Below are 27,074 nucleotides of genomic sequence, written 5' to 3'. Positions count from 1 at the left end.
GAAAGGAAAGGAAAGGAAAGGAAAGGAAAGGAAAGGAAAGGAAAGGAAAGGAAAGGAAAGGAAAGGAAAGGAAAGGAAAGGAAAGGAAAGGAAAGGAAAGAGGGAGGGAGGGAGGGAGGGAGGAAGAAGGAGCAGATGATGGAAGTTGCAGGAGGAAGATTCCACCTGAATATAAGACAGAACTTTCTCACACTTAGGGAGTGGAGGAGTCAGTGGTTCTCCCATGGGTGGTGTCCAGGAGACATGGGACAGTTACTTGCCCAGGATGCTACACACAGGATTCAGCAGCAGAAAAGAGCTGGATTCCGGCAATTTCTGAAGCCCTTCTCAGAAGCACAGCTGAAATTTATGCTGGATCTAGAGGTATGTAATAGATTTAAAGAATCTCATGGCTGAAAGGGACCTTGAAAGTCATCTAATCTAATAACCCATTTGAATCTTGAACCCCCTCTCTTAGAGTCTCACCGAATGGATCAGGGACTGTAAAACTACCCAAGCGAAGCCTGAATCCACCAGTAGCCACTGGGGGTACCGGGTTTCTACTTATTTCCCATCTGGATAGAGAACTTATCTGTGGACCTCCTAGAAAACTCGAGATGTCAAGATGGTCCAGGTGAAACTTTCATGAGAACCCTTCTCAATAAAAGAGGAAATACGTGTGAAATGGTGAATCTCATATATGATTTTGAGTTGCTCTTGTTAATTACTTGAAAACCCAAACTTACAAAGCAAATGCTGTGTTATTTTTCTAAAAGATTTTATTTATTGAGAAAGAGAGCAAGCGAAAGAAAGAGCAGGAGCAGGGAGAGGGAGAAGCAGACTCCCCACTGAGCAGGAAGCCTGACACGGAGCTCCATCCCAAGACCCCGGGACCATGACCTGAGCCTAAGGTAGACGCTTAACCAACTGAGCCACCCAGGTATCCCAAATGCTGTGTTATTATTCATATTTCAAAAGAACCCTTCACTTTACAAAATAACTCATACTGGGATACTTTTAGGCAACAAATTCCAGGGATGAACTTAAAAGGTACTCAATTTTTCTCTCCCCACAAGCAAAAGGCTCTTCGCACACAGCTTTCCAAGTGCATCACACGAAGTGAATTTCACTTATTACAACATAACAAGCAATTCCTCTGCTTATCTAGCCACACACAAGCGGTTAATGATCAGTTTGATTCTGTCCAAAGGGAGTCTTCACTGAGGACATCTAATTTGATCCAGAATTTCAAGATCTGCACCAGCCAGGGCTCTGTTTACCCAGGGAAGGGGGTTACTGCTGTTTACTAGCAGCGTGACCTAGAGGAGAGTGGTTCAGCGTCTTACAGCCTCAGTATCTGCATATGTAAACAAGGAATACCTAACTCACGTGATTATTCTGAGGATTAGAAAGAATTTCTACAAAGTCTCAAACACACACACACACACACACCCTGACACATAGTAGGCCACCCTCTGTTGCCTTCTCAGGGCTTACTTTGCTTCTCAGCAAACCCGGGAGGTAGCACACCCAGAGACTGTTAATGCCATTTTCTAGAAGGCAGAGCCAAGTTGCAAACTAAAACTGAGCCGGCACAAAATCTGGCTTCTCTGCCATGGCTGTAGCCTGCCAGGCAATCTCATCATCCCCTCTAGTGGGATATTCCAATAACTAACAGTAAAGGAAGAGGGACGCTGATTTGAAGAAGGCATAATGTAACAAGAGCTATGGGAAATGGATCACCTCCAAACACATGGCCCCTTCTTAATGCCCTGCTAATCCAGGCCCAGTTTCTAGGGGAGAAGGCTAATTGGGTGGGAAGCGACGCAGAGGTAGGACGGTATAAAGAGTAAACTTAAGGCCCTATAACAACTTTCAGTCCCCCAAGAACCCCTCCAACCATCATCATCATGTTTACTATGGTTAAGTGGCAATTTTCATCATCTTACTTAAAAGCGAACAAAAGCCTCGTTTTAACTATATGCTCAGCAGAATGGCTAAAATGAAAACGAAATGAAATGAAAATATTGAGAGTTGAGGAGCATGTGGTGCTACTGCTGGTGGGAGTGAAAACAAATGCGACAACTTGAGACAACTGCTCAGTACAACCTGGAAGCTGGTATTCAATCCCTCTGACACAGCGAACGCACTCCTAGGTGTATACTGAATAGAAACATTTACTACAGTCTTCAAAAGACATGTTAGAACTGTGGTGTCCGATGCATGTGGCTCTTTATATTTAAATAAATTACAATTTAAGAAAATGACAAATCCAATTCCTCAGCCAACCACACTTCAAGTGCTCAGGAGCGAGATGTGACTAGTGGATACCTCACCCGCCAGGAGAGATTGAGAACATTTCCATCACCGCAGAAAGTTCTGCTGGGTGCTGTTCTAGAAGGTCTGTGGCAGCATTATTCACGGCAAACACTAGAAACTACCCAGAGGCCCATCAGCAACAGAACGGATACATTATCTCCCGCACGTTCATACGATGGAATACTCCGAAGTAACGAGAGTGAACTATCGACAAGCGCAGGCGGCAAGATCGATACGGGTCACGAACGAAAGAAGGCAGGCATGTAAGAGTCCATACTACAGGCTTCCGTGTATATGATGTTCCAAACCAGGCAAAGTAACCTGTGCTCTTAGAAACCAGGATAGCGGTTATCCTTGGCGGTGGGGATGGTGACAACTAGGGAACCGTGGGGACTTAGGGGCTGGTAATGTTCTGTTTCTTCATCCGGGATTTGGTCCCGTGGCAGTGTCCGCCTTCTGAGGATCCAGCCAGGGCTACACTGACGTCTTTTCTGCCTGTGCTTCACACTTCGATACGTTTTCGAAACGCCCCGTCAGAAAACTTCGCTGCTACTAAAGTTACCACAGTCCTGGCTGAGAAAAAGCGCAACCTTTCGAGAGAGCCAATGTGGCTTTGGGACCAGGGCCCCCTCCCGCAGAGGTCTCCCCCGGACTCCCCACCGAGGCCTTCCGGACTCACCGCCCCCTCCCCGGCTCATCCTACCGGGGCGCCCAGGTCGCGTCGTCGGGAAGGCGGGCTCCGCAGGTTTGGGCGGCCACGGCGAGGGCCGGCCAGGCTCTCCCGGGGCTCGCGGGTCCGCTCCCGCGCCAGGCGCGTCTGGGAGGCGGCGCCCGGCCCGGCTGCACCTGCGCTGCCCCCGCGGGCCCGAGGATCCTCCCCCTTCGCGCCCGGCCCAGCCGCGGCGGAGCGCCGAACTCTGCTGGCGGAGAGTCCGCCCGCCTCCCAGGGCTCGGGCCCTCGACGCGGGAGAAGGCGCCCGGGGAATCCACTCCAGGGCCCAGACCCGCGAACGCCGGAGGAGGAGGCTGCGAGTGAGGCGCCGGACCGACCCGCCCCCCGCACGCGCCTTTCTCCAGGGGAGCGCCCGCCCACCCGGCCCCACCCTCCCGGGGTCACGCCGGCCGGGCCAGGGAAGAGCGGGGCGCGGGACCCCAGGGAAGCCCTCCCGAGAAGGGCTGGTCTTCTCCCGACCCTTTCTTCCACGCCCTGATAAGCCCGAGGAGGGGGTCGCCGCTCTGCTCGGCACCTACTTTCACCTTCCCCTTCAGTCGAATTCCCCAGAACCCTCCAAGGTCCCAGCCTCCGCGAAGCTCTCCGAGCTCTGCAGGCCCCTCCGGGCTCCGCCTGCCTGTGGTGACGCGTGCCCGCAGCTTTGGGGTGGCGAATCCCCCGGCCTGCCACGCTCCCCCTGCGGACCTGGGAGCGCCGCAGAGGCAGAACAGAGTACTGGGCTTCTGGGCATACAAGGCAGCTAGCGCCCTCCAGGCCTGTACCAGTGGTGCAATGCCTGAGGCATACCAGCCAGCGGTGCTAAGTTGCTTTTACAAGGATCACCTCATTTAATTTTCAAAGCCAAGGTGACTGGTTTACATATATAAACACTCTAATTGCACGTTTATTATTTGTGCGTTTTGCTTAGGTAAAAGAGAAACCCTACGGAGAAGTGTTAAACCCATTTTATAGAGGAGGAAACTGAGGTTCAGAGTGCTCCTAACTTACTTAAAGTCTCTACCACTGGGTTGTGGTGGCATTTAGATTAGAATGGAGGAAGCCTGACTTCAGAGCCAACCTCTTAACCCCCCTCAAGTTTAGGCGCTGCAGGAAAAAAATTGCTGGCCTTAACCTATTCCACCTCTCTCTCCAGTAGGGCCTACCCACCTCAGGAGCCCAGCGTGGTACCAGTCACTGGGTAGGGAGGGATTATCCATGCATTCAGGGAAGTAAGGGGAGTTTGAGCCAGAAATGATTTCTGAAATCATACGGTTTATCCTTCTCTGCCTTCGAGCTCAGAAATCAGAATCCAAAGGGATGACTTACTTCACCAGCTCAAAGTCTCACGGATCATTAGAAGGCATTTTACTCTTCCTCCTGGCTCACCAAACTGTTCACTGAAGCAGCAATTTGGGCCTGCAGGTGGGGTGTGTCTTTTCTCCTGCAGAGGGAGCTCAAAGAGAGGTAGCTGTGCTAGTCAAGGGCTTTCACCCTTCCATGGCCAGCAAATAACAGTAAGGAAATCCTTTAGCCCAAGAGATGGGAGCTATTTATACCCGGAGACTGCAGGCCCTGGGGAAGAGTAGTGACCAGGGAGGGAGCTGGTTCAGTCTGGCTTTAAGTATCTCAAGACACGCAAACAGTGTGGAAGCCAATACATAGAACGTGCTGTTTCCTCTACCACGGTCACAGGCCTCTTTTCCAAACAGGAGAGGATGCAGAGTGGAGGAAGATTAATGCGGGCCGGGAGGAAGCTGGGCAAGGAAGGTAGGGATCTGGTGCTGGGAGCATCGACAGGCCATGACCCGCAGGACACAGACTAGGTTGGAGGAAAAGGAGTTGCTTACCTAGGAAACGCCCAGTGGAGCGAGGACATCTGCTCCCTGCGTCTTGGGTTCCTGGAGCACAGGTGATGAAATCCAGCGTTGGAAGTGAGCACTCCTGGAGTGCTCCTGATCACCTACCATACCCCTCAGCTAGCGAATGTTGGAGAAGCAGAATTGGATCCCAGGCGCAGGTCCCAGATTTATCATACACATCTCAGTTCTTCATCCCTCCCCTGCCTGAGTCCTCACTCTCTTCGCTATCTCCATGTCTCTCCCATCCCCTAAACTTTGTGCCCAGGGTATCAGGTCATCACGAAGTTCTGGGCCTCCTTTCCTATGTCTTGAGCTGTAGGGTGAGGGGTAACAATCTCTTGCACAAAGCTGTGTTCCCAGGCAGCATTGCAGGGTACCAAAGGCAGGACTGTTCTCTGGGATCTGCATGGGTTGTGTGTCTTGGGAGGGCAATTTCAGGTGCCTTGGCCCTGCTCAGGTGGGCTGAGTCCAGCTCAGCATGTCCCGTGCAGCCAGCACCCAATGCCACAGCTCCACATCGCTGGGGCTACTGCATGTGCTGGGGAGGGTGGCACTTAAGGACTCTGGTCCCATGATCATCTACTTACTGTGTTATCTGTCCCAGAGGAAAACGATGTCAACCTGGTCGCCCATGACCTCACTAGGACCTCATAAGCAGGGAGAGAAACACATAAATCTTTGCATGACACTATGTTGTGGTATTGGAAAGTACCTAAGACTCTGGTGGCATATACGAGGGAGTGATTACCTCCACTTGGGTGGCTCAGGAAAGAAGCTTGGCCTTGAAGGGGGAGCAAGAGTTCACAAGAAAGATGGGGGTGGCAGGGCATTCCATACCATGGGGAGGGCAAGTGCAGAGGCATGGGGTTGCAACAGCAAAGCCCAGTTTGGACTGGCTTCCCTTTTGTCATTCAGATATCAACTTAAATGTAATCTCCTCCACAGGGCTTTCTCTGATCACCTACTCCAAAAGAACCCACCCTTCCACACTTGGTCCTATTTTTATGTTTACTTGTTTGTCGTCTAACTCCCTCTCCCCATGCACACTCCTTAAAATAAACCGCACAAACCTGTGGACATGGGTGTTTTTTTTTTTCACCATCCCCAGCATCCAGAACAGTGCAAGTGAGCATATATTAGCAGGTGCTCAGTAAATACTGCTGGATGGATGGATGAGTGGTTCGAGGCTGCAGGCAGTGAGAAGAAACCTGTTAGGAAGCGAGAATACCCTCCCCAGCCCTTAGCCTAAGCAACTCAGGGGAATATAATAGCTTCAAAAGAGGGCTCGCTAGGAAGGGGACTTGGGGCGTCACGGCGGTGATAGGGGTGGTGGGAGGAGTTGTCCCAGCTCTAGGGAGGTTTAGGAGAGGAGGGAACTGGAGGCAAAGAGCGGAGGGACCGGCAATCTGGTGCACTATAACTCACACTCAACTCCACGGTTTTTCTGCCTCAGAAGAGGCGAAGGGAGGGAGGGTCTTCGCCCCTAGGCGCCGCCTCTCCAGCCTCCCGCTAGGCCCTTTTGGACGCGTCCAAGCCTCATCCTGGGCGGTCAGCGAGTTTTGGAGAATTCCCTTGCCTGCCTCCCTCTTTTCCTCCCCTCCTTTTTCCTCCTCCTACTCCAGGTCTCTGCAGATCCCCAGCCCTGCGGCCCCGCAGCAGCCTAGCAGCCCCCGCCCCCTCCTGTAAGGGCGAAATTGCTAAACTTGTAGCAATAATGACCCTGCATTCAGGCCGCCGACTCCCGCTGAACATCTCCTCGCCGCGGCTGGCCGGCCTAATCAGCGCGCCCCTCCCTGCTGCCCGCCCAGCCCCCGTCCCCCCTTGCCGCTCCCTCCCCCAGAGCACAAAAAGTGGGGAACAAAACCCCCGCGCATTTCTCCGTCCCTCTGTTGAGCAGACTGCTACACAAAGCCCCCGCTCTGAGAAGCAATGGGGAGCTCGGGGGGGACGTCAATCCCGACGCGCTGGGGTTTTTGTTCGCGCAGGGGACTTCGCCTTCCTACCACACCTTTTGTTCGGGACTCCAATAAAAAGCCATTCTTTCCGCACCTTCCCGGCCCGGAGCCGTCTTTCAGCGAGGCCCGGCCCCACAATGGCGCGGCGCTCTGAGGCCTCCCCATTCACCCGCCTTGGCACGCTCACAATCGGCCGTGTGGCAGCACAGGCCTCGCGCAGGCATTCTCCGCAAGTGACAAGGAGCTGCATAAAGCCGCGGCCGCCGGGGGAGAAGGGAGGGCGGCCGAGGGGGAGAATTCGGCCGCGGCGGGGCGCAGCGCCCCTGGGCGCGCTAGAGGCCCCGGCGGCGGCCGCTGAAGGAGCCGCCTTCGCGCCGCCTCCGGCTGGCCCGGGGGGCGAGGTTTCCTTTTCCCTGGCGATCTTCGAGGTGGGGCAGAGTCTGAGCCTTGGTCTAGCGCAGGCCCAAACACTAGCCCAAGCATCTGGCAAAACTTGTGGGGATTACAGAGCCAGGGACCTCCAAAGGCCCTGAATCTCCGACCTGTTCTCCCACAAGAGTAAAGAGAAATTAAGGAACAAAACCAAGAGGACTCAAGATATGCAGCCCGGGGCCGGGCCTGGAGAGGCCAGGCCTGCGAACGCCCAGGGAAGATTGCTTGCCCTTACACACCTTTTCCTTCCCTTCCCGCCCTGTTTAAACGATACCTCTTCACTCTGGAGGGCGAAGCAAAGTCTGTAGGCAACGGTTTGGAAATATTGCACCTTGTTTATTGACTCCTGTAGTGTATGGCAGCGGGTGTGTGCACGGCGTGTGGATGCAGTTATAGATACATTATATGTGCTGAATACAGAACATGAAACAGAAAGGAAACCTGGTAACACCTCCGGTTGGCCACCAGCTCCCAGATTTGTTCAGTCCCCTCCCGCCCCCCAATGTTTGATCTTGCTTCGCTGGTTTTTCTCGCAGAGTTCTACTCCCTGACAATCCGGAGATCCAGGCCGAGGTATCTGCTGCGGAGGGCAGGCGGCAGGGAAAAGGAAAATCGACTGTGGTGTGGCGCTCCGGCCGCAAAAGGGGCAGAAGGGTCGGTAGCGGTTGGGGATTTCTCAAGCCACGACACCCATTTTTCTCTCCTTCATGGTTTTCTTTTTTCTTTTTTCCTTTTTGTCCTTGGGTTTTCTGTCGACATTTCGAGGAGGCCGCGGGAAAGCCAAGGGGAAAGACGGTCTTCTTGCTCTGGGAGAACCAAGCGGCCGCCAGAGTCGCAGCCTCTCGCACTCTCTTCGGGGCCAGAGTCGGGGCCATTGTCCTTCCCAGCCCCCAGCCGGAGTTTCTGCCTCAGACACCGTCTCCGCGACCTGTCTCGGGCATCCTCCTCGCCCCTCAGCCCCCTTCCCCAGGCTTCGCGGGAGCTGTGTTCCGGGGTCTGGGGAGCGAGACATGTGTGTGGGGTTTTTTTGTTTTGTTTTTTGTTTTTTAACGAGAGGACTTGGCCCTGGGATCCAGCCTTTCTCGCGCTTCAGTCCCGCGGTGCCAGGCTGCAGTGGGGCGCCCGCCGCGTGAGCCGCCGCGTCCCTACCAGGCCCGGATGCCCTGCAAGGTGCCCTGCGCGCATGCAGCCCCGGCCGCCGCACCCTGGTGCAACGGCTGCGCGCCGCCACCGCCGCCGAAGCCTCCCAGGTTGCTCACGTTCACAAAGGGGCCGCCTCCGGNCACGCGGCGCGGCGGCGGCGGGGGCGCGTGGGCGCCCAGCTCCAGGGACTTGTCCTGTCGCTGCCTCTTGCACTTGTACCTGCGATTCTGGAACCAGATCTTCACCTGCGTGGACGTGAGCTTCAGGCTACTGGCGAGGTGCTCGCGCTCGGGCGCCGACAGGTACCGCTGCTGCTTGAACCTGCGTTCCAGCTCGAAGACCTGGGCTTGCGAGAAGAGGACCCGGGGCTTCCGGCGGCTGCGTGGCTTGGGCCTCTCGCTCTCCTCCGCCGCCTTACAGTCTCCGGCCGCCTCCAGAGGCTTCTTCAGCTGGCAGCTTTCTGCGGAAGAAGCACAACAGCGTCCCTTAGCAGTTCCCCGCCTAACCGCCGTTCCTAACCCAGACCACTGTGGCCCTTTTGGTGGCAGCGTGGAGCATGAGATAGTAAATGCCTGGACTTTCTGGAAAGTTTGTGGTTACTGGCGCCATGGGAACCCGCGACAGCCCAAGTACCCTCAGAACGCCCTTAGCGGGCAGAAGCAAGTTTCATGGGGAGGGGTAGTTAGTGTGGGTTCATTTAGAATTTGAGCGTCTGTGAGAGATTACTAAATGTGCGTCTCGGCGTGCTAGTGCTAATGACTATTTTCAGGATGAAAGTTTGCAACTACATAATAACTAGAGTATTTGCAAACTCATTTGCTTTCCACTCTGTTACACGGATAGCTTAAGGTGTGCCGCATATTGGTATTTGGGGGCCGGTATGCGTGAGTTACGTGAATAAATCTGTTCGGAAATGCTTGAGTGTAACGCTCCTGCATTGCCTAGGAACATTTTTTTTTTTTTTTTTGCTTTTAAAAGACAACATGCCTCCAGCTAAATGTCTGTGTGACGATGTCTCTATTACCTTAAAGAGAAAACGAAATTTGACTGATTTAGACCGTTTCGTGTCGATTTCAGGCCCGGGGGAAGTGTCAGGAGGGTAGGCCTATGCTGCTGCCACATCAAACCTCCTCTTGGGGAAGAGATCCTTTGACTCTCTTCCCTCAGAAACAAACACTTCCTCAGGGCTTTATTCAGTTATCCGATCTCCCTACCCAATTCATCTCTAATCCGATGTGAGCGGCTGGGATCTAGGACCAAGTTCGGCGCGTTTTTCACTCGGCCTGCAGCCCCACGGCACGGGACACAAAGCATAATATTATGAATTTTCAAAAAAGGCCAGTGCCTCAGGGGTGTGAATGCTATGCACTCGCGTAGTGGACTGTGTTCCCACGCACTCTCCGACCATCCCTTCCCTCTGCCGGGTGCTGTGGGTGCCGGGACACTGAACTCCAAGCAGAGAAGTGAGGAAACCACCCGGCTGGTCTCTACCAAAGTTCCTGTGCCCCGCCAACACAACCTGCCTGGATCATCTTTTTGGAGAAGAGGGGATGGCTGTCCTGGCCTCAAAGACCTCGTCTCACCCTAGGGGGAAAGAGGAAGAGATTGGAGCTCTTGTCTCTCTGGGTCTTGGGAAGAACAAAAATGCTGTGAGTTGTCAGAATCCAGCAGCTGAGCCCGTGTTGCTTATCAGCGTCAGGGCAGCAATAACTACTCTCCCTTCCCTTGGGGGCTTGCATCGCCTCTCCTCTCCGGGAGGAGTAGTTGTCAGGGTCACCTCGTCCTTCTCCCTCCGCCCTGGCTCCCTCGCAGGCACCTGTGCTTTGCGGAGCTGTCGTTGACCAGGGTGAGGCATGACCCTTGCCAAAGGTTAAAGGGGCGGGAAGCAGTGCTGGCAAGGTTTTTGAGCTGTTTGCGGGCGCTCCGCCATTGCTCCAGATGTGCGGGTGCGTTTTCTTTCCCCCTCTACTCACTTTGGCTCCGGTCCCTCACGACCTCGGGCTCCTCTTCATGTTCCTTAGGCCCGCTACACGAGTCTCGCAGGACTGTGTGGACATAGCTCTGGGGACAGAGCCCCGAACCCCCGTGGCCGTCGGCTGTGGCTAGTGAGTTCAAATAGGACAATTTCTCGCCCTCTTCTTCCTCGTCCTCCTCTCCTCCGTCAGAAAATTGCGTCCCCTCGGTGGCGGCCAGCATGCACGGCGCCGAGTGAAAGTGGTGCTCCAAGTCCGCCTGTAAGTGCGCGCCGTGGAAGTGCTGTTGCTGTTGCTGCTCCAGATTCAGAATGTCTTTGACTGAGAAAGGGGTGGAGGTGACCGGGCTTGGTAACATCATCAGGGCCACTTAATTGTCCAGTCCAAATACTCAATAAATCCCGGCGGGGGCGGGGAAGCAGCGCTGCGGCTCCAGCTCTCCTTCTGGACTCTGCCGCTGCTGCCGAGTCGGGCTTTTGACAGACGCGGTCCGGCTCCAGTCTAAATCGCCTCCATTGGCCCGGACCTGGGGGTCTGGGTTTTGTTACAGCCACTGCAGGGACTGGGGCCGGGGCTGCGAAGCCTGTGTCCGGGGGTCGTGCGTCACGTCGGGGGCGGGGCTCTCGCCTCGGCCTCCCTCCTCATTGGCTCCGGCTCATGTGGACCACGCCCCCCGCATCCACTGAGTGGGGTGCTGTGGCGCTACCAGAAATAAAGGACTAGTATAGAGTCGCGAAGTCCAAGTCGTTGTGGGGGAGACCGCACTGCCCCGGGTGCCCGAACTACCGATTCCCGTCCCGCCTGGCCGTACCTTCCCGGGCAGGGTCAGTTCTGGGAGGCTTCTTGTCCGCGAGCCAACTGCCAGGAAGATGGCCCAGAAGCGTGGTTTTTCCAGCTGCTGCAGGGCAAGAAAACTTCCTGGCCTGTAAATACCGGCCTCTGGATCCCCAAGAAGACGGAATGTTTTGTGTACCAGTGGATGGGCAACGTGTCTGTTCCCGACTTGTTGACTCTGCTCAAGCTGTTCCCTCCACTTGGAATGTCTTCCCTGCCTTTGTCTCCATGAGTGGAAAGCTGTTCTCCAAGGCTCTGCTCAAATACCACCTCCTCCAAGGAAGCTCTCCCTGACCGTCTAGCCGGAAGTCATCTCTCCTGCGTCTGAACTTGCAGCGCATGTTAGTAAACGACGTTCGTGTCACTTCCCACTTCCCACCTAGTACTAGATATTGCCGGCCTGGTCGCCCAGGGTAATCTATGAGCCCCCCCCCGGGAGGGGGGAGGGTCCCGGTTGCATTTGTCCTTGTAGCTCTTGCAGCTGCCGCACTAAGCAGGTATGTGAGAGACAAGAGAATGGAGTTGTTACTGAACTTGGTTGGTTGACAGGTCTTGGTTGGAATTCTGACCTAGTCGGTGTGTGGCCTTGGGCATTTCTAAGCCGCAGTTTCTTTGTCTCAAAAAGGAGTCCGTAATACTTCCTCAGGGGTTGTTGCCAGGGATAAACGACAAAACATGCCAGGAGCTTAGTGCAGGACCCCACACATGTTAAGTGCTCAGTACACCTCAGCTCCCACTATTCTGCATCAGTGCTTGTTGAGTGCATTGGTGATGGCGTGGCTGGAGTGCTGCACACATTGGATGGCCTCGTAGGGTCTTGAGAGCAGTATCTGTCACAAGGGAGGTGACCCAGCCACGGAGGTCTTCTTGTCTGCATATTGAAACTGGGGCCCTGGATCTAGGCCTTTACCCATGGCTGTGTCTTTCTAGTTTCTCTAACCCATACGCCTTCTGGCGCCCTCGTGCGGCCCCCCAGGTGTTTTCTGGGTGAATCTGTGGGGTCGCCTGACGTTCTGGGAACTCTACATTGGTGGGGATCATCTTCTGCACAATAGGCGTTCGCCAGCCACAACGCGTCTCCTAGTGAGGAGCAGCGGTCGCTACTGTGAGGCCCACAGAAAGACCCAGGCCCAGCACTGGCCTTGAGAAATAGAGAGACCGGTTCCAGCCTAACCGAGGTGCCCGACATCCGCCCCTGGCCGCCCCTTTGGCGGCCAAGGTGGTGGAGCTGGGGGAGACCGGCCTCAGCTGGAAGGGGAGGGTGGTAGGTGCAGGGTCTGTGGTCAACGCCCCCAGGCGCAGCACACAAGGGATGGAGTTGGGGCAAGAGTGGAGAGCTGCCTGCGGGCCCGCGGCATTGGAGTTGTGGGTGCCCAAGGCCAAGGATATAAAGGCGGGAGGGGAGAGAGGCGGGGCTGTTCAGGAGGGAGCGGAAATGGTGCGGGGAGTCAGCCTCTGAGGCCGCCCGGGGAGCTGGGATGCGGCGCGGGCCACGTGCACCCGGGAGTACTTAGGGTGGTGGCGACCGGCGGGTGGTGGGGGAGACCCTCTGTGGGCAGGGCCTTGCGCTGGTTCACCCATTCTTCAGCCGCAGGGGCGCCCTGTGCCTGTCTTCTCGGCATTGAGACTATTGACGTCCCAGGCGGGGCCGGCATCTCGAAACCAGGCCAGGGGCTGCAGAGAGAAGAATGTGCCTGGTTTTGCTGCGGATCGCCACCCCTCGGGCGCAAAAGATCCAGAGAGAGGTGGGGGTGAGTGCGTGACACTGTGGGGTGGGGGTCCTAGTGGGTGTGCGATGCACTTTTAGGGGAGCCTAAAAGAAGGAAGCTGCGCTGTAGCCCCACTCCTCCACTCCCATCCCTCCTGAGCTAGACCATCTCGGAAAATGTTTCTGGTTCTCAATTTTTTCCGCCTCTTTGGGTGGTGTTCTTTTTGTTGTTTTGAGTGATTTTAAGAGAAAAAATAAGGTAAAAGACAAAAGCTACCAAAACTCTCTCTCTCCCCAGTTTCCAACCGAAGTTTGCATTTCTCTTTGCTACATTCTCTTGCTTCTCCGCAGTACTTCGTTCTTAGGCCTTCCCTAAGTCCATCCCTAAGAAACCCCATCTTAGAACTGGTGGCCAGGGGCGCTGGGAACACGCCCACACACCCGCGGCTGCTGCCGGGAGTGCTCCAGGTTGCCTCCGCACTGTGTAGGAAGAAGGCTGTCTCCTCCCCACTCGCAGGCCCGCGCGACCCGCTCTGCTCCAGACCCACTGCCACCACCACCCGGCCAGGTGCCCTTGTGCCAGGCTTCAGTGGTTCTCTCCTGCAGCTTCTGACCAGGTTGCTCCTTGGCAGGCCCCCCAGGGACATGGTTCAGGCCCGACGGGCTGCAGACCCGTGAGGATCCAGAGCGGGGAAAGCACAGGGGCCTAGTGTGCCCTGTCCCCCCTTTCTCTTCTCATCCTTAACCCTGCTCAGAGCCGATCTAGTGGACAGGGGACTTCTACCCCATACCTAGAGCTGATCTTGGCCTTATGACCCGAGCTGGGGCTTAGGTCGTCTCCAGCTGCCCTCCTCCTGGTGCTTCAGGCTCCCTTTGGTCCGTCTGGTTCCGCTACAGCGGAGATTCCTACCAAGGATCCCTACTAGGTCAATCCCCTCTAGGCAGCCTGCCTTTCCCGCGCCCGCAGCCTGGACGGCCGGGAGCTTGTGCGCGGCCAGCGGCGCTCCGGTGTCCGGGAGGACAATGCCAGGGTGGTAGTTACACTACAGCAGCCAGGTTCTCGGGAGTCACTTATCAGAATGCAGAATCTGGTTCCGGCGCATATCCAGTTACGATCGCGTTCTGGGGCATTTGCCTTCTCTTGTCTGAAAAGAGGATCTTTGAAATCCTGGAGTTGTGCTCGACTAATAATAGGTTTTCATTCCAGTCAGTTTAGCTAATTACTGTCAGATAAAGTAAATATCGCTGCAACCAAGGAAGCGTTTGGTGTTATGTTAATCGAGTGTATCTGCCCACGTACCTACGATTTTGTCACATTAGACTTTTTTGCAAATCCCCGTCCTATATATGATGAAAGATCATAGTAAAATGGTGGCAAATTCTATGAGGAGGAAATGCTATATAGATGAGAATGCGATATATAAAAAGTGTATGTTTTGGAGAAAAGCATCGTGCTAACCATTACAATAAATATATCAAATTAAAATGTGATTATTCTTTGAAAACTATAAAGTGTTCCCATAAGTTACTATTCTCTACACAAAATTGCTAAATAATATACATAGAAATACAGGCAGATACCGATCATTTTCGTTATCTATGCCACTGCTTATGGTATTACCTTCCAACTATTCAAATAACCATTTAATTGTGTAACCACGGTCACAAGAAGTTGGAAGTTATCACAGCTTCTAATCTAAATGTAGCACCAGTCAGAAGTAATTGTCTATTAAAGTATGAGAAATAATCCCGCGATGAACACAGCTAGCCAAAACTATAGAACATTGCAGGTAAATTTTTTTCATTGAATGTTTCATTTTTTACTGCTTTTCTGGAAATGTCATTCAATGACATCTTACCAAAAAAAAAAAAAAAGACATTTCTTTGGCAGTAGTGCAAAATAGATTCTTGTTATTTTGTTGTTGATGGTGATTTGTAAGTCTGTGCTTTGGTTTGATTTTTAGTTGAAGAATACTGGAAAGCTCTCCAAATTTTTTGAACAATCTAGAGGCAATAGTATTTTGTGAGAAAGGTAAATACTTTTTCTACTTTTAAAGAAATGTCAAGTAGGTAGGTCAGTCCCAGAAAGCATTAAAATCATCTAATTCTTTGAGAGGAATTTTTTCCAAGTTTTGGTAATTTTGTAAGAGCGATTTTTTAAATGGAGTTTTGAGCATTTTAGCTTTTTTATTATTGTTTTGCATGTTTGTATAAATGTCAGATTCCCCCCAGATTGTATGTGGAATGGAGTTTTCTAAATAACCCACCACTTCCCTTCCCTGGGAGAAAATCAGTCCAAGTTCAATAATGCAAGTAGTTCTTTGTAAATTACAGGCCCTTACCGAGGAAGTGAGTTTCGATTTCTCAAGGAGAGGACCTTCTACATCTATCTTCTGTGTATCTGCCCCACTCCAAAAAATTTAAAAATAATGTAAATACAATGTAAATACAGCTTTCGTCAACAAAACCGGTTCTGTTCTGCTGATAAAACACACAGGAAAGCCTAACTTTGTCGAATGAAAATTCAGTATTTTTTAAAAACAAAAATGCCTACATAAAGGCTGCCTATACTGACATGTAGTTGTGCTATTTGCGTGTGCTGTTTGGGAGTGCAGTGAACAGTTTTAACTTAGGGATTAAATTGGAATTCTAGATGCATTCCTTAACTTTTATTATTTTTTTTTTTAGTGTGAGTTTAACTTCCTGTAGTGAAGTTTCAATGTCTATAGACTTTTAAAATATAATCTGACTTCAGAAGAGCGGCTGCAGTCTTTGGCAGATTAATTCTTTTTTTTTTTTTTTTTAGATTAATTCTTTTAAACCAGAGCGCCTGCCTGCTCTGTGTGGATCTCTGAGCAGTAAGGGTGGAAGGGTGGGGGAATGTGGTTATCACGTTCCAAGAAGCAGAGATTCTTCGTAACTCTTTCTAGCGCGATCTTCCCAGTCCTGTCTGCTCTCAACCGCAAACACAGACCCTGGCTTCCTCGGCACAGAAATCTGTACCCAAATCTCAAGGGGGGTCACTTAGAGTGAATAACTTAAAATCATTTGAGAAGGAAAAAGACTTTTCTCATTTGGAAAGAAACATTTGCCACATTCCTGTGGCTTAAGAAAAGTCTTATCCTGCTTTCAGTGCGTCCAGCCTTGAGGTCCCAGTGTTTGGTCCACACTGGGGAGAGAGATTCCCAAGATCCAGGGGGAACCTTTGCTCCGTCAGTAGGCGTCCGGGTCTGCTGGCCTTGTTGCCCAATCGCCCTTGGTTTCTTGAAGCTCTGGGGGTACCTAGCAGTTCCCACTGCTCTGGCAACAGTTGAGCTTGTCTGACTCTGCAGGAATGTTTCGGGGGTGGGTGCTGGCCTTGCTCCGAACTGGACAAGGACTCGACCTGGAAAGGACCAAGGCCCTAGCCAGCCGTGGCGCACCAGGGCGCACAGCCACAGGGACGGAAGGCACAACTCGCCTGAGGAGCCAGGCCCAGGTCCACAACTCTGGGCCTCTGGGTTTCACAGTTTTGCTCTGTACAGACTCTGGTGTGTCAGGTCGGAGGTCACCAGTTCTGAGGCAACATCAAGGCTGCGAGGACTGTAAGGTTGCCAGGCCTCACTCCACCCTGCCAGCATGGGCGCCCTGTCACCAAGCCTGAGCACTTTATCCACACGGGTTGGGGCCCGGAGTGCTAAACTTTGTCCTGGGCACACTTCTCTCCGGCTGCAGGCCAAGAGCCTGGGACCTGAGTGAGAAGCCCCCCTGGGAGATGTAGGCTGGGTCTAGCCTCTGTTCTTGGACATGCCTGTAGGTTCTGCAACTCCTCTTGACGACCTCTCTGCGCTCCTGCCAATGGGAGAGAAATACCTTCTTACCTCTCGGGGCTTGTGGCACCCTGAGAACCCCGCAGATCCTCGGAGGCTCGGAGCCTGGGACCCCAGAACTTCCATGGCAGTCTGCCTCTTACCCCTTGCAGCCAACCCTTTTCTCCTTTGGGCTCCTTCCTTTTGCACTGGGCCCAACTCTTACTCCTCTACCCCTTCTGTCCCTCACTCCCCCTTTCTCCCTCACCTCCTCCTCCTCCCATCCTGGGCCTCCTTTTTCACTCCGTCTCCACTCCTCCCTACCTTTCCCACTCTTATTTTTTCACTCTCTCTTCCTTTCCCCCATCTTCTCTCATCATGCCCGCACCCCCCTTCTCCACTCTGAAGCTCTCTTGCATTTTTGTCTCTGGCCCCTGCAGGTGTTTGATATGTGCACCAGAGGGCTGTACAGGATGGGGTCAGATTAGTTGAGCATGGCCTCTTTCCTGAGCCCCAGACCCCTCTCCCCTATCTACTATCTACCCCCACTCTCTCATTCTGCCTCAGGAGCTGGTCCTAAAGATACCCAAGCACTCCTTTGCACCCCGCTCTAGCCGCCCCCCCCCTGCGCCCCCGGCCCTGAGCAACCCCTACTGAGGGCCCTGATGGGTCTGTGGGGCTCCAGGTGGCAGGCTTGGCCACCCTCCCTGTGGAAATCCCCGCTCCAGGCAGATCCTGCGGGGCCTCCGTTTCCTACTATTGTGGCAGTCTGGAGAGGATCACAGCAGAGCTGAAGGCAGCAGTAAGGCCTGGGCCCCAGACATCCCTTGAGAGCACAGATCGGGGCTCCCAGACCAGGGCTGGCCCCCTCCTCCACTACACAGGAGCGCTATCCAACTGAACTGATCTTTCCTCCTGTTTCTTTCCTGCCAGCCCCACTTTAGATTAGGGGCCTTGATCACCCCAGCTTGGAAGCGTTTCAGAGACTGCCTTAAAATGCAGGGGCCAAATCTGGGAGAGCAAATGGGATCCTGGCTCATACCGGCCAGTGGGGGCAAGGACTGAGCACTCTGTAACTCTTCTCAGCCCACCTATTATCTCTTACCCTCTTCGTATCTACTGGGTATGGGGCCAGTGGGGCCACTGAGTCATTGGCTTCCAAAGAGGAGACAGGGTCTGGGACCTTCTCCTCTGTGAGTCAGGCTCCCCAGCTGCATAGTAAGCAGCTGTCCGCCTCTACCCTTTTCCGTCCCATCTGCAACCACGTTTCTGAGGTCGATGACAGTTGCATCACTCTGATAAATATGGGTTTCCAACAGATGGACACAGACCTGACATGTCTGTTTCGAGGGCTTCTCTTTCTCCTTGGATGAAAAGGAAGGTGCTTTCTTGTGTGAACACATCAGTACATGCATGCGTGGATGGGCACGGGAAAGGAGGCTCTCAGGACTGCGCCCATAAATGTAGACCCCACATTAGGGCTCTGCTCTTTCAGAGAATGCGGGCAAAATGGGGGCTGGGTCAGCACTCATTCTGAATCTTTCTCCCTTCTTTTTTTTCCCCCCACAATTATGTATTGCTGGTAGTGACATGAAGTTTGGAGAGAAATGTTTATATGGTCCAAGAATAAAACTAGCTTCTATGACTGTGAGACGCACTATTTCCATACAGGCAATTTATGGGATCATTACAATTATTCTTGTACCAAGTGGCCCCACAGGGACCACTGCAGTCAGAGAAGAGGGCATAGGTTTTATTACTAGAGTTGTAATGACTGTGTGTGTTCTTGAAAGTAATAAAACCACACTGAAATTATTCTGTTATTTAGACTTTTAAAAACTTTACATGCTTCTCCCCCGTTATTATAGGAGGCAGGCAAACCTTATGAGCTTGCACGTGTAAGAGATAGTGCCTATGACACCCTCTTCTGCAGAGAGAGCCCACAGAGTAAAGGAGGCTGGGTTTGGGGTGGGCCATGGGGGGAGACGTGGCTTTCTCTAAATCATGATCACACCTCCTATGTCTGCCTTGGGCTAAGGCAGTGACCCTGGAGTCCATCAGAGGGGTTTGGAGCCCTGTCCTGTCACTTCCTAGTCTTGTAAACTTGAGCCAGTCCCTCAACCTTGCTAAAAAGCAGTTTTCTCACCTACAAAAGGAGATAATAATGGTTTGGACTTTATAGGCCTGTAGTAGAATTAAAGCAATGTTGGACGGAAAGCACTTACAGAGCTCTGAGCACAGAAAGCCATGTAGTAAATGCGACGGGGGACATGCTGGGTGGTTGTTAACTCAAGGAGGGAGGCTCTGAACCTCTCCTCCACTGAGCAGAGATCAGGGAGCTGGATTCCCAGGTGCTCCTTTTTCTTACTTGGGGGAAAAAAGCATTATTAAACTATCAGTCAAATTGAGTGTGTATGTGTGTGTGTGTGTGTGTGTGTGGTTTTTTTGTCCACAAACAAGGACACCAGTTCTCTTAATCACTGGAGTTTTAGGATATACTCAGAACCAACAGCCTCCTCTTAGCCTCCCCACTCCCACTCCCCAGCCTCTGGAGCTGCGGCAAACAAATCCCACACCCAGAGGAGCTTCCCGCTCCCACAAATGCATCATTTTTAGCAGCGGTAAACAAATCCCCAAAGACTCATGTCATTGTTATCATGTTTAGATAAAGATCTGGCCAATCGGTGTCCACACTGGAATGTAAATAAATCAGCTGCCTGGGACCTACCCCAGCGGGGGGGTGGGCGTCCCTCTCCCACCCCGGCTCAACGGATGCCCTGCGCTCCAACTTCTCTCCTTTCCCCTCCTGGGATGGGAGAACATCTGGCCTTCGAAATCGCTTGGTTTCTAACCTTTTCACTCTGTCCCAGGTCTTCTGTGTGACTTCAGGCAAGTCCCTTGTCCTCTCTGAGCCTGTTTCCTTGTCTGTACAGAGGGTTAATGATTACTACCTCTCGGGATTGGGAGGGAGCAGCAGTAACTGCAGAAGAATACCGCTGCTAACAGTAACAACAATAATCCTCTCATAAGCAATGGTCATATAGATAACATCAGCTACCTTTCAGGGCTTTCTTACGAGCACACAGGAAGGCTCAGTGATTAAGAGCCTCTGCACTCACCAACTCACACATAAACTGTCAGACTGTGGGCAAGCTGCCCTTGGTGGGGTGGGGAGAGTCATGGGCATGAAAAGGGGAGACTGGCACCAGGCCTGCTGTAAACTCTTTTAAGTATCCATCCTGGTTATTGTTTCTGCTTCTTGAAACAGGTCTTGTCTATGGCCCTGTTAATGTAACCATTAGAGTGGGAAACTGAGGCTCTTGAGAGGTAAGGTGACTAACTTGCCCAAGCTTAAGTTCCTTGCCTTTCACACTGAGCTCCCTCTCTTCTCTCCTCTCCCTTCCCTGGGCAGCCCCAGAATTACCAGGCTGTTCACCAGGAAGGGACTGCTTGCTCAGGCACTGTTCTCTCTGCTGTTGTGAATTCCTGCTGGGTACTGGACAGCCCACCCCCACTGCAAATCTTCCTACAAGGCCCAGGCAGTCATCCACAGCCCCCAGGCCCCGGGACAGAAGGGAAGCTGCCTTGAAGATAAGCAGGCTTTGGCAGTGGGGCTGAGCTGCGTGGAGCCCCCTCCCCTCTTCTCGCTATCAGCAGCCCCTCAGAGCTGCTTCCTTTCTCCCCACCTCTGTCCTTTTTTGCTTTCTCTTTAGAAAGAAGAGGGGCTGCCAGCCCTCCCGCTCTGCCTTTTGAGGCACCTGCCATGGAGCTCATATTAATCATGATAATAAACCTCCTGTGGGTGAACAAAGCATTCCACATGTGTGATCTTTTCCCTAGTGTTACAAGAGCCCCATGGGACAGATATTATTGATTCTCCCCCTCATTTTAGAGCCATGGAAATTGAGGTTCGCAAAAACGCAATGACTTGTCCAAGGTCACAGAGCAGGTAAGAGGTGGATGCAAGACTTCCAGGCCTGTGAGCTAGATGCCATTACAAGACTCCAAGGCTTGGGTGGGTTGGAGAGAATGCCCTACTCCAGCCAAACTCCAGGAACCTGGACTTCACGGCCACCTGGCCTCAAGGAGAACTGCTTGAGCTGACTCCCTAGCCTGGAGGCCCTGGTCTGGGAGCAACTCCTCTCTGGCCTGTCCCAGGTGCCCTCGCTCACAGAGGCAGCTGCAATGCCAGAGCACGAGCACCGCCACCCGGCCGCTGAGGCCTCTGGGAGCTCTTTGAGCCAACAACTCTGGGGCTCCCAGAACAGGCCACCCGGCTTTTCCAGGCGTCTCCCTTCCTTCTCTGTCCCGACATCTCAGGCCACTCGGCCCACGCCCTCCGCAGAAGTAGCAACTTCCCACTGGAAAATCACCGCAGCCCGGCGGGGCCAGAGACACTCTGGAGCCAGGCACGTCGGAATGGGAGCAAGCGCCTGCCTTCAGGGTGTGCGCGGTGCGCTTCCTGCAGTAGAGTGGTGGGTTCAAATCCTGTCTCTGGGTAACTCCTCCCGCCAAACCCTGCTTTCCCGACTTGGGAGAACTGGGAATACTAGAAGTACCTACCTCCCAGGTCGCTCTGAGGATTAGAGATTACCTCCGTGAAGCACTTACGCGGTGCCCAGCTCAATAAATGTTCGTTTATTATTATTAACCCCGGGACTAGTGGAGGCTGACTTTTTCCGTTTCTGGGCGTGAGCTCTGGGTCCCTGAGCACACCGAGGCCGCAGATGGGGCCGGGTGGCGCCCGCTGCCCGTGGCTGGACACTTAGGCGCGCGAGCTGTTGGAGAAGAGCCGGGTTAGCCCGGGTCGCGCTGTGTTTGGGGCCGGGCTCTGGCGGTTACGTGAACTCGGGCCTCAGCGACACTGCGCGCTGGGCGTGTGCGTCTGTCCCGAGCGAGCCGCGTGCGTGTTGAGGCCTGTGCGTGTCAGGAGCCGGGTGGCCGTTGACGCGCCTGCGGGGACCTCACCTGCTCTGGATTTAGATTTCGGCGGGGACAAGGACCTCCAGTTTACCTGACGGATGCGTGGTGTCCACGCTGTGTACACAAACCCGAGCGAGACTGGAGTCCCGGGTGCTCGGCCTCCTGCTCGTCGAACGATTTGCGCTATTAATGGTTATTTTATTTATATCGTTAGAATTGTCCCCCGGGTCTGTTTACACCAGCGTCTGGCCGTCCGGGCCGCAGTGTTTGGACAGCGGATTACACTAATGGATGGGGAGCTGGGAGGGGGGAAGAAGGCGCGGCTGGAAACGGGGCTCGGGGCCGCCGCCGCGCGGGGTGGGCCGCGAGGGAAGAGGGAGCAGGCCCCTCCTGGGCGCGACCTCTGACCTTAGGAGGGAAGGAAACGTGTCTGCTCGCGATAGGAAACTTCGGCCTCCGGTGGGGTGGAGGCTGGAGGTGCCCGCTCCCGGGGTGTGTGTGTGTGGGGGGGGGCGCTCACTTCTCTCAAGGCTGATTCAAAACCCGAGGTCGTCCCGCTTGGGTGAGCACACGTCAACAAGTAAACAAGGCTCGGAGCTACCAGGACGGCGGCCGCTTTGATTACCCCTGTCGGTGGCGGTCAGTTTAGTGCTTTGGCCTGCAAATCCGGATTATGGCTGAGCCCCGGGCGCCTGGCGGCCGGCAGGGTTAGAGCTGCCTTCAAAGCGGGCCGCCCAGCAAGCGCGCAGCTCCCCGAACTGGAGAGGCGGCACCGCGCCCGGCCGTAGGTGCGCGCCGCACTCCCGCCCAGCGCTGGGGGCAGAACGCGGCCGCGCACCCAGCCCGCGCCGTGGAGCGGCCGCCACCTGAAGGCCGGCGAGGGGCGCGCTCGCTGGCGCCCAGGACCAGGGAAGGGTTTGGAGATGGGGCAGCCCTCAGCATGAAAAGACTAGGCCCGGAATTCCTGGCTTTAGAGCCAAACGTCTTTACTACAGGGCTAGGGTTGATGCGTAAAAATATCTAACATTCAGTCAGCATTTACTATGTGCCAGAAACTATGCCAAGCATCGGTATCTTCCCCAACAATCCGAGGAACTATTATTCCATTTTACAGAGGAGGAAACAGGAGGTTCTCACAGCCAGCGCGGCAGCTAGAACCCTAACATGCCTTACACTACAGGTCTAGAGCGGTAGTCGTTCACCTTTTGGGGTTGGAGCACCTGCTTGGGACCGGATGTAAGCTTTGGACCCTCTCCCCGGAAGAATGGGCGTGGGGCTTCTTGGAATCCCCTAGGCTCAACCACGGACATGTAATAATTTTGGCTTTACAGGTTATACAAATTGCATTTGATATGATTTCCTAATTCTGAACATAGACTGGGAAGGTAATACTTTTTCTATCCGTTTTATAACGGAAGATTCCTGGAGCAAGAGAAGTCAAGTCATTTGCTCCAGATCACGCAGCTGCTAAATGTGGAGTCGACCTCTCAGGTCTTGGGACTCTATAGAGTCTCGGGGGCACTACTGCTCCAGTCTCTCCGAAGTTCTTTTCCTTCCCTCTTGGTTCTCAGGTTCTCTCCTCCGCTGGGAAGTCGTGGGGCCTGCCCTTTGGAAGATTTGGGTTTTCTTGGGGGCCTCTGCAAGGTACTCAGCTGGTGGGGGCGCAGCGCCAGGACCCCGTTGCCCTGTGCTCTGTGGGCCGCGCTGCCAGGACGCGCGCTCCGGTAAACGGTTTATCTAAAGAGAACTTCTGTTTCTCGTTCGCTGTCGGGAGTTGCCCTGCAGCCAGCAATGAAAAATGCGCCTTTTCCCGAGACTCTGGCGCTGGTGATTTATGTGGGAACCGTCCTCACCCGCGAGGCCCGGGCTGCTCAGCCGGGCCTAGGGGGTGCAGGGCGAGAGCCCGCCTGGAAGAGAAGCCGGTGCCTCGCCCGTTCCAGCGCCCGCTTTACTGCGCCCCCCTTCACCTCTAACTCCAGGACATTTTACAGCCGCTCCCCCAGGGAGCTGAGCGCTTTATCGCGGTAAAGTAAACACCATTATCCCAGGTCCATTAACACGGAGATTTTGGCGTTGTAAATAGACTGCGAGAGGGAGAAGAGCAGCCCCCTCAAACTCCCTTGTAAAACGGTGGAGGTTTTCCAAGATTTATGGCCACTGATTGGCCCCCCAACCTTCTAAGAAATCCCAGTCTTGACCAACCCCAGAGGGTAGGGCATTCCCTACAAATCCCCCCAGCGGTGTTAGGACTTCAAGGGTAGGGAGTCCCCAGGACACGTCTAGCTCAGTCATTAATGTTCTTTAAGTCACAACCCCAGGAATGCTGATTCCTTTCCGGCTGTGGATGCACAGATAAACTCCGCAGGTGCCCAGGAGCTCTTAGAGAGCAACCAGTGGAGATGGTGCCAGGGGCCAGAATGCTTGTGTTTCAGGCTCCTTTCTCATTTGTAAACTGGATAGTGCTTTCAGCAGCTACTTAGGAGTCCATAAAGCACAAGAGAATTATAAATGGTAGGCACTGCCCAAACACCCTGTGACCTAGGGCACTCATTTTGCCAGCTTGTATGCTCTTGGCTTTTACTTCTTTTTCCAAAAGGAAATGCCCTCTGTATTTACTCTTGGGCCGGCTGGTAGATGAAATCAAGTCAGGATGATGGTGCTGGCACACAGCACAGGAGACAGTCTTCCTTCTCTGCTTGAGTTTCTCTTTCTGATGAGTATTTGATGACCTGTTCTGGGAAGTTTCTGTTCATCTAGGGTGTGGTTTTCTTACCCCCTCAAGTCAATATTTATATTGACAAAACAGAAGATTTTGAACTAGGAAAGGTGGTTCTGATTGACTGAGAAAACAAAGAGATAAACAAATCCAGGCCAAGGGAAGCTTCAGTAGCACCCAGACTTTCCTAACCTTTGCCAAGGTCACTTTCAGGACATAGTCCATGCGGGGAGGCAGCTCCCTCTTTAGCCCCGAGAATTCAGTAATTCTTGTGAGATCCTCCACCTGGCTAATGAGTTGGCTTTTGGGGAGGGGCAATAGAGAAAAAGCAGGGAGCAGAAAGGTGACAGAAATTGGTTTTGGTCCCTTAGTGTAACAGGCTCTATCTAAAGCAGGGTCTTTCAAGCGTTTTTTTTTTTTCCTGTGCCAAGAACCCCTTAGACAACTTCGACAAAAGTTGGCCTGGTGAAGCCTATAGACCCCCCCCCCCGAATAATATTTTAAATGCTTAAAATAAAATACGTACAATGATATTAAGATACAGTTATCAAAATCTCTTTTAAAAGATTTATTTAATTATTTTAGAGAGTGAGAGAGAAAGAGTGTAAGGAGAGGGGCAGAGGGAGAGAGAGAGTCTCTAGCGGACTCCACACTGAGCATGGAGCCCATTGCAAGGCTCCGTCTCACGATCCCAAGATCACGGCCGGAGCCGAAACCAAGAGTCGGGTGCTCTAGAGACTGTGCCACCCAGGCGCCCCAGTAATAAAAATGTTTAAAAAAAAATAGTGATATAGTAATATATGTGCTTCTTTATTAATTGATTACCAGAAGCTACTGGCAGGTCTAACAACAACCATAATTCAAAGTAGTGACAAATATAAATGGAATTCAAGGTGTCTGCAGCAGCAGTAATGTGCTGTGACAGTATGAAGGAATTCTATTGGTGACAAAGTCACAGGTACTGCTAATACTACTGAGTTTGTTACCTAAATTCAAAACTAAAGGAAATGCTAAATTACAGTTGGAACTAATAAAAAATAAAGATGTATTTTTCCCGTTTCAAGTTCATGGATCCCCTGAATTCTATCCTCAAGTCCCTTGGGAATCCATAAACTGACAGGTTAAGAACCAGTGGTCTAGGGTCAAAATTTAGACCACTTCATCTCACGAAGTAGTCTTTGGATCACCTACGATAGAATCTTCTAGGGGTGTTAGAAAATTCTGGAGCTCTTTCTGAGATTTGGGTAGACCCAGAAAAATGCATTTTAAACTTAATAATTGAAGGATTATTTTCATGCAGAGTATGGGAATCCCTGCATCAGGACTTCACTGATTAACATCAGCACTTTGGTTGGCTGCTTGGATGATGAAAGGAAGGAAGAACTCTTTGGAGAGCTGAGGGGTGGGGGTGGCCAAGCGGGGATTCTGGGCAGAAGCTCTACCAGGCAGACTACTTTCAGTGGTACACACGAACAGGCACAGTAAGCTGGGGCCTGGGAGAACACCAGAGAAAGAAGCTATGGAATGGGAGATTTTAATGAAAGGTTCCAACGTGCTGGCAGAGGCTCTGGAAAAAGTTTGGATATTAACTGGTCCCCATCCCCACTTTGATCCCGTATTTTACACATTAGAATGGAAACTTGCCAAAGACCACATTTCTAGTGGCAGAGGTAGGTCTATAGTCCACTATACTGAAATGCCAAGTTTAGTCGTCACTCTTGCTGGTGGTTAGTTCAGGCCATAACTCATGGTCAGTGGCAAGCCACATCCTTGTGGCCCTATGTAAACTTTTCCATCAGCTCTCTGCCCTGGCTTCCTTTTTGCTTTCAGTGCACCTGAGTTCTGAGCTCCTTTACAGACTCTTACCCTGTTGGCATTTTTGGAGCTTTCATTCATTCACTCACTTAATGGATACTACCGACCAGGCCTGGTCCTAGACTCTATAAAAGATGCATAAATGAGTAAAGAGATAATCCCTACCCTTAAGAGATTTTCACAGACATCTACTCTTATCCCCACCAATCTTAAGTAACCCTGATAAGCATCAAACCTCTTTTCACCCAGGTCTGATTTGATGTTTGTGCAATCACCAGAGGCCAAAGAGGTTTTACTGGAAGGGAAGAAGGGCTTGCAGCATCATGAGTAGTTAGCGACCTGTCTCTTCTATTGTAAAAGGTGACTAGTTAGACCATGAGGTTTGATGAGCACCGTTATAATGTCAAAATGTTGAAACAAGGGGGGCTTGTTCCAAACGTAAGAAATGTGCAAGATATACCCAACATGACACTTGAGGATAGTTACAACACTGCTGACTCCAGATTAAACAAATGATTATCATAGACCGCACAAGACAACTCCAACGAACCAATTCTCAGCTGGCGTGAGCTTCAACTTTAGCATTACCGTTTGCCTCCCTCTGTCTTCTCACACGTGTCTTCATCAGGGTCTCATATCACACTCTCATAGATAGCAGGTGGGTCTGTGTGCAGAATTGAGAGTTTAATAAAAACAGGGAAGCGTGGAAAGGGAACAGGGTCTAAAGTCAAGATTTGGGTTCAGTTCTGTGTCTGTCACTTAGGAACTTTCTGATTTGGGCAAATAAGTTGAATTTGAGTTTTTGCCGTTAAAATGAGTATAGTAATGCCTATTTCATAAACTTGTTGGAAGCAGTAAGGTAATGTATAATAAAGGTGCTCTGTAAATGGTAAGCCACTCTACAATGTGTATAGTTTA

At 52.5% G+C, this 27,074-nt stretch overlaps 1 protein-coding gene across 1 annotated transcript; it reads right to left on the bottom strand.

Moving 5' to 3' along the window:
• Positions 1 to 7,553: 7,553 nt before the first annotated feature.
• NKX2-3 (NK2 homeobox 3) lies at positions 7,554 to 10,924 on the bottom strand. Its single transcript, XM_034663123.1, has 2 exons — positions 10,373 to 10,924; positions 7,554 to 8,859 (listed from the first exon to the last, which is right to left on the bottom strand). Exons 1-2 carry the CDS (start codon positions 10,731 to 10,733, stop codon positions 8,402 to 8,404), a joined length of 819 nt encoding a protein of 272 aa, XP_034519014.1. The 5' UTR covers positions 10,734 to 10,924; the 3' UTR covers positions 7,554 to 8,401.
• Between the last annotated feature and the right edge of the window lie 16,150 nt (positions 10,925 to 27,074).

The sequence above is a fragment of the Ailuropoda melanoleuca genome, chromosome 6 (genome assembly GCF_002007445.2).
Source record: "Ailuropoda melanoleuca isolate Jingjing chromosome 6, ASM200744v2, whole genome shotgun sequence".
Classification (NCBI taxonomy): domain Eukaryota; kingdom Metazoa; phylum Chordata; class Mammalia; order Carnivora; family Ursidae; genus Ailuropoda; species Ailuropoda melanoleuca.
The sequence above is the reverse complement of the archived record's forward strand: the minus strand, read 5'-3'. Positions and strand labels throughout refer to the sequence as shown.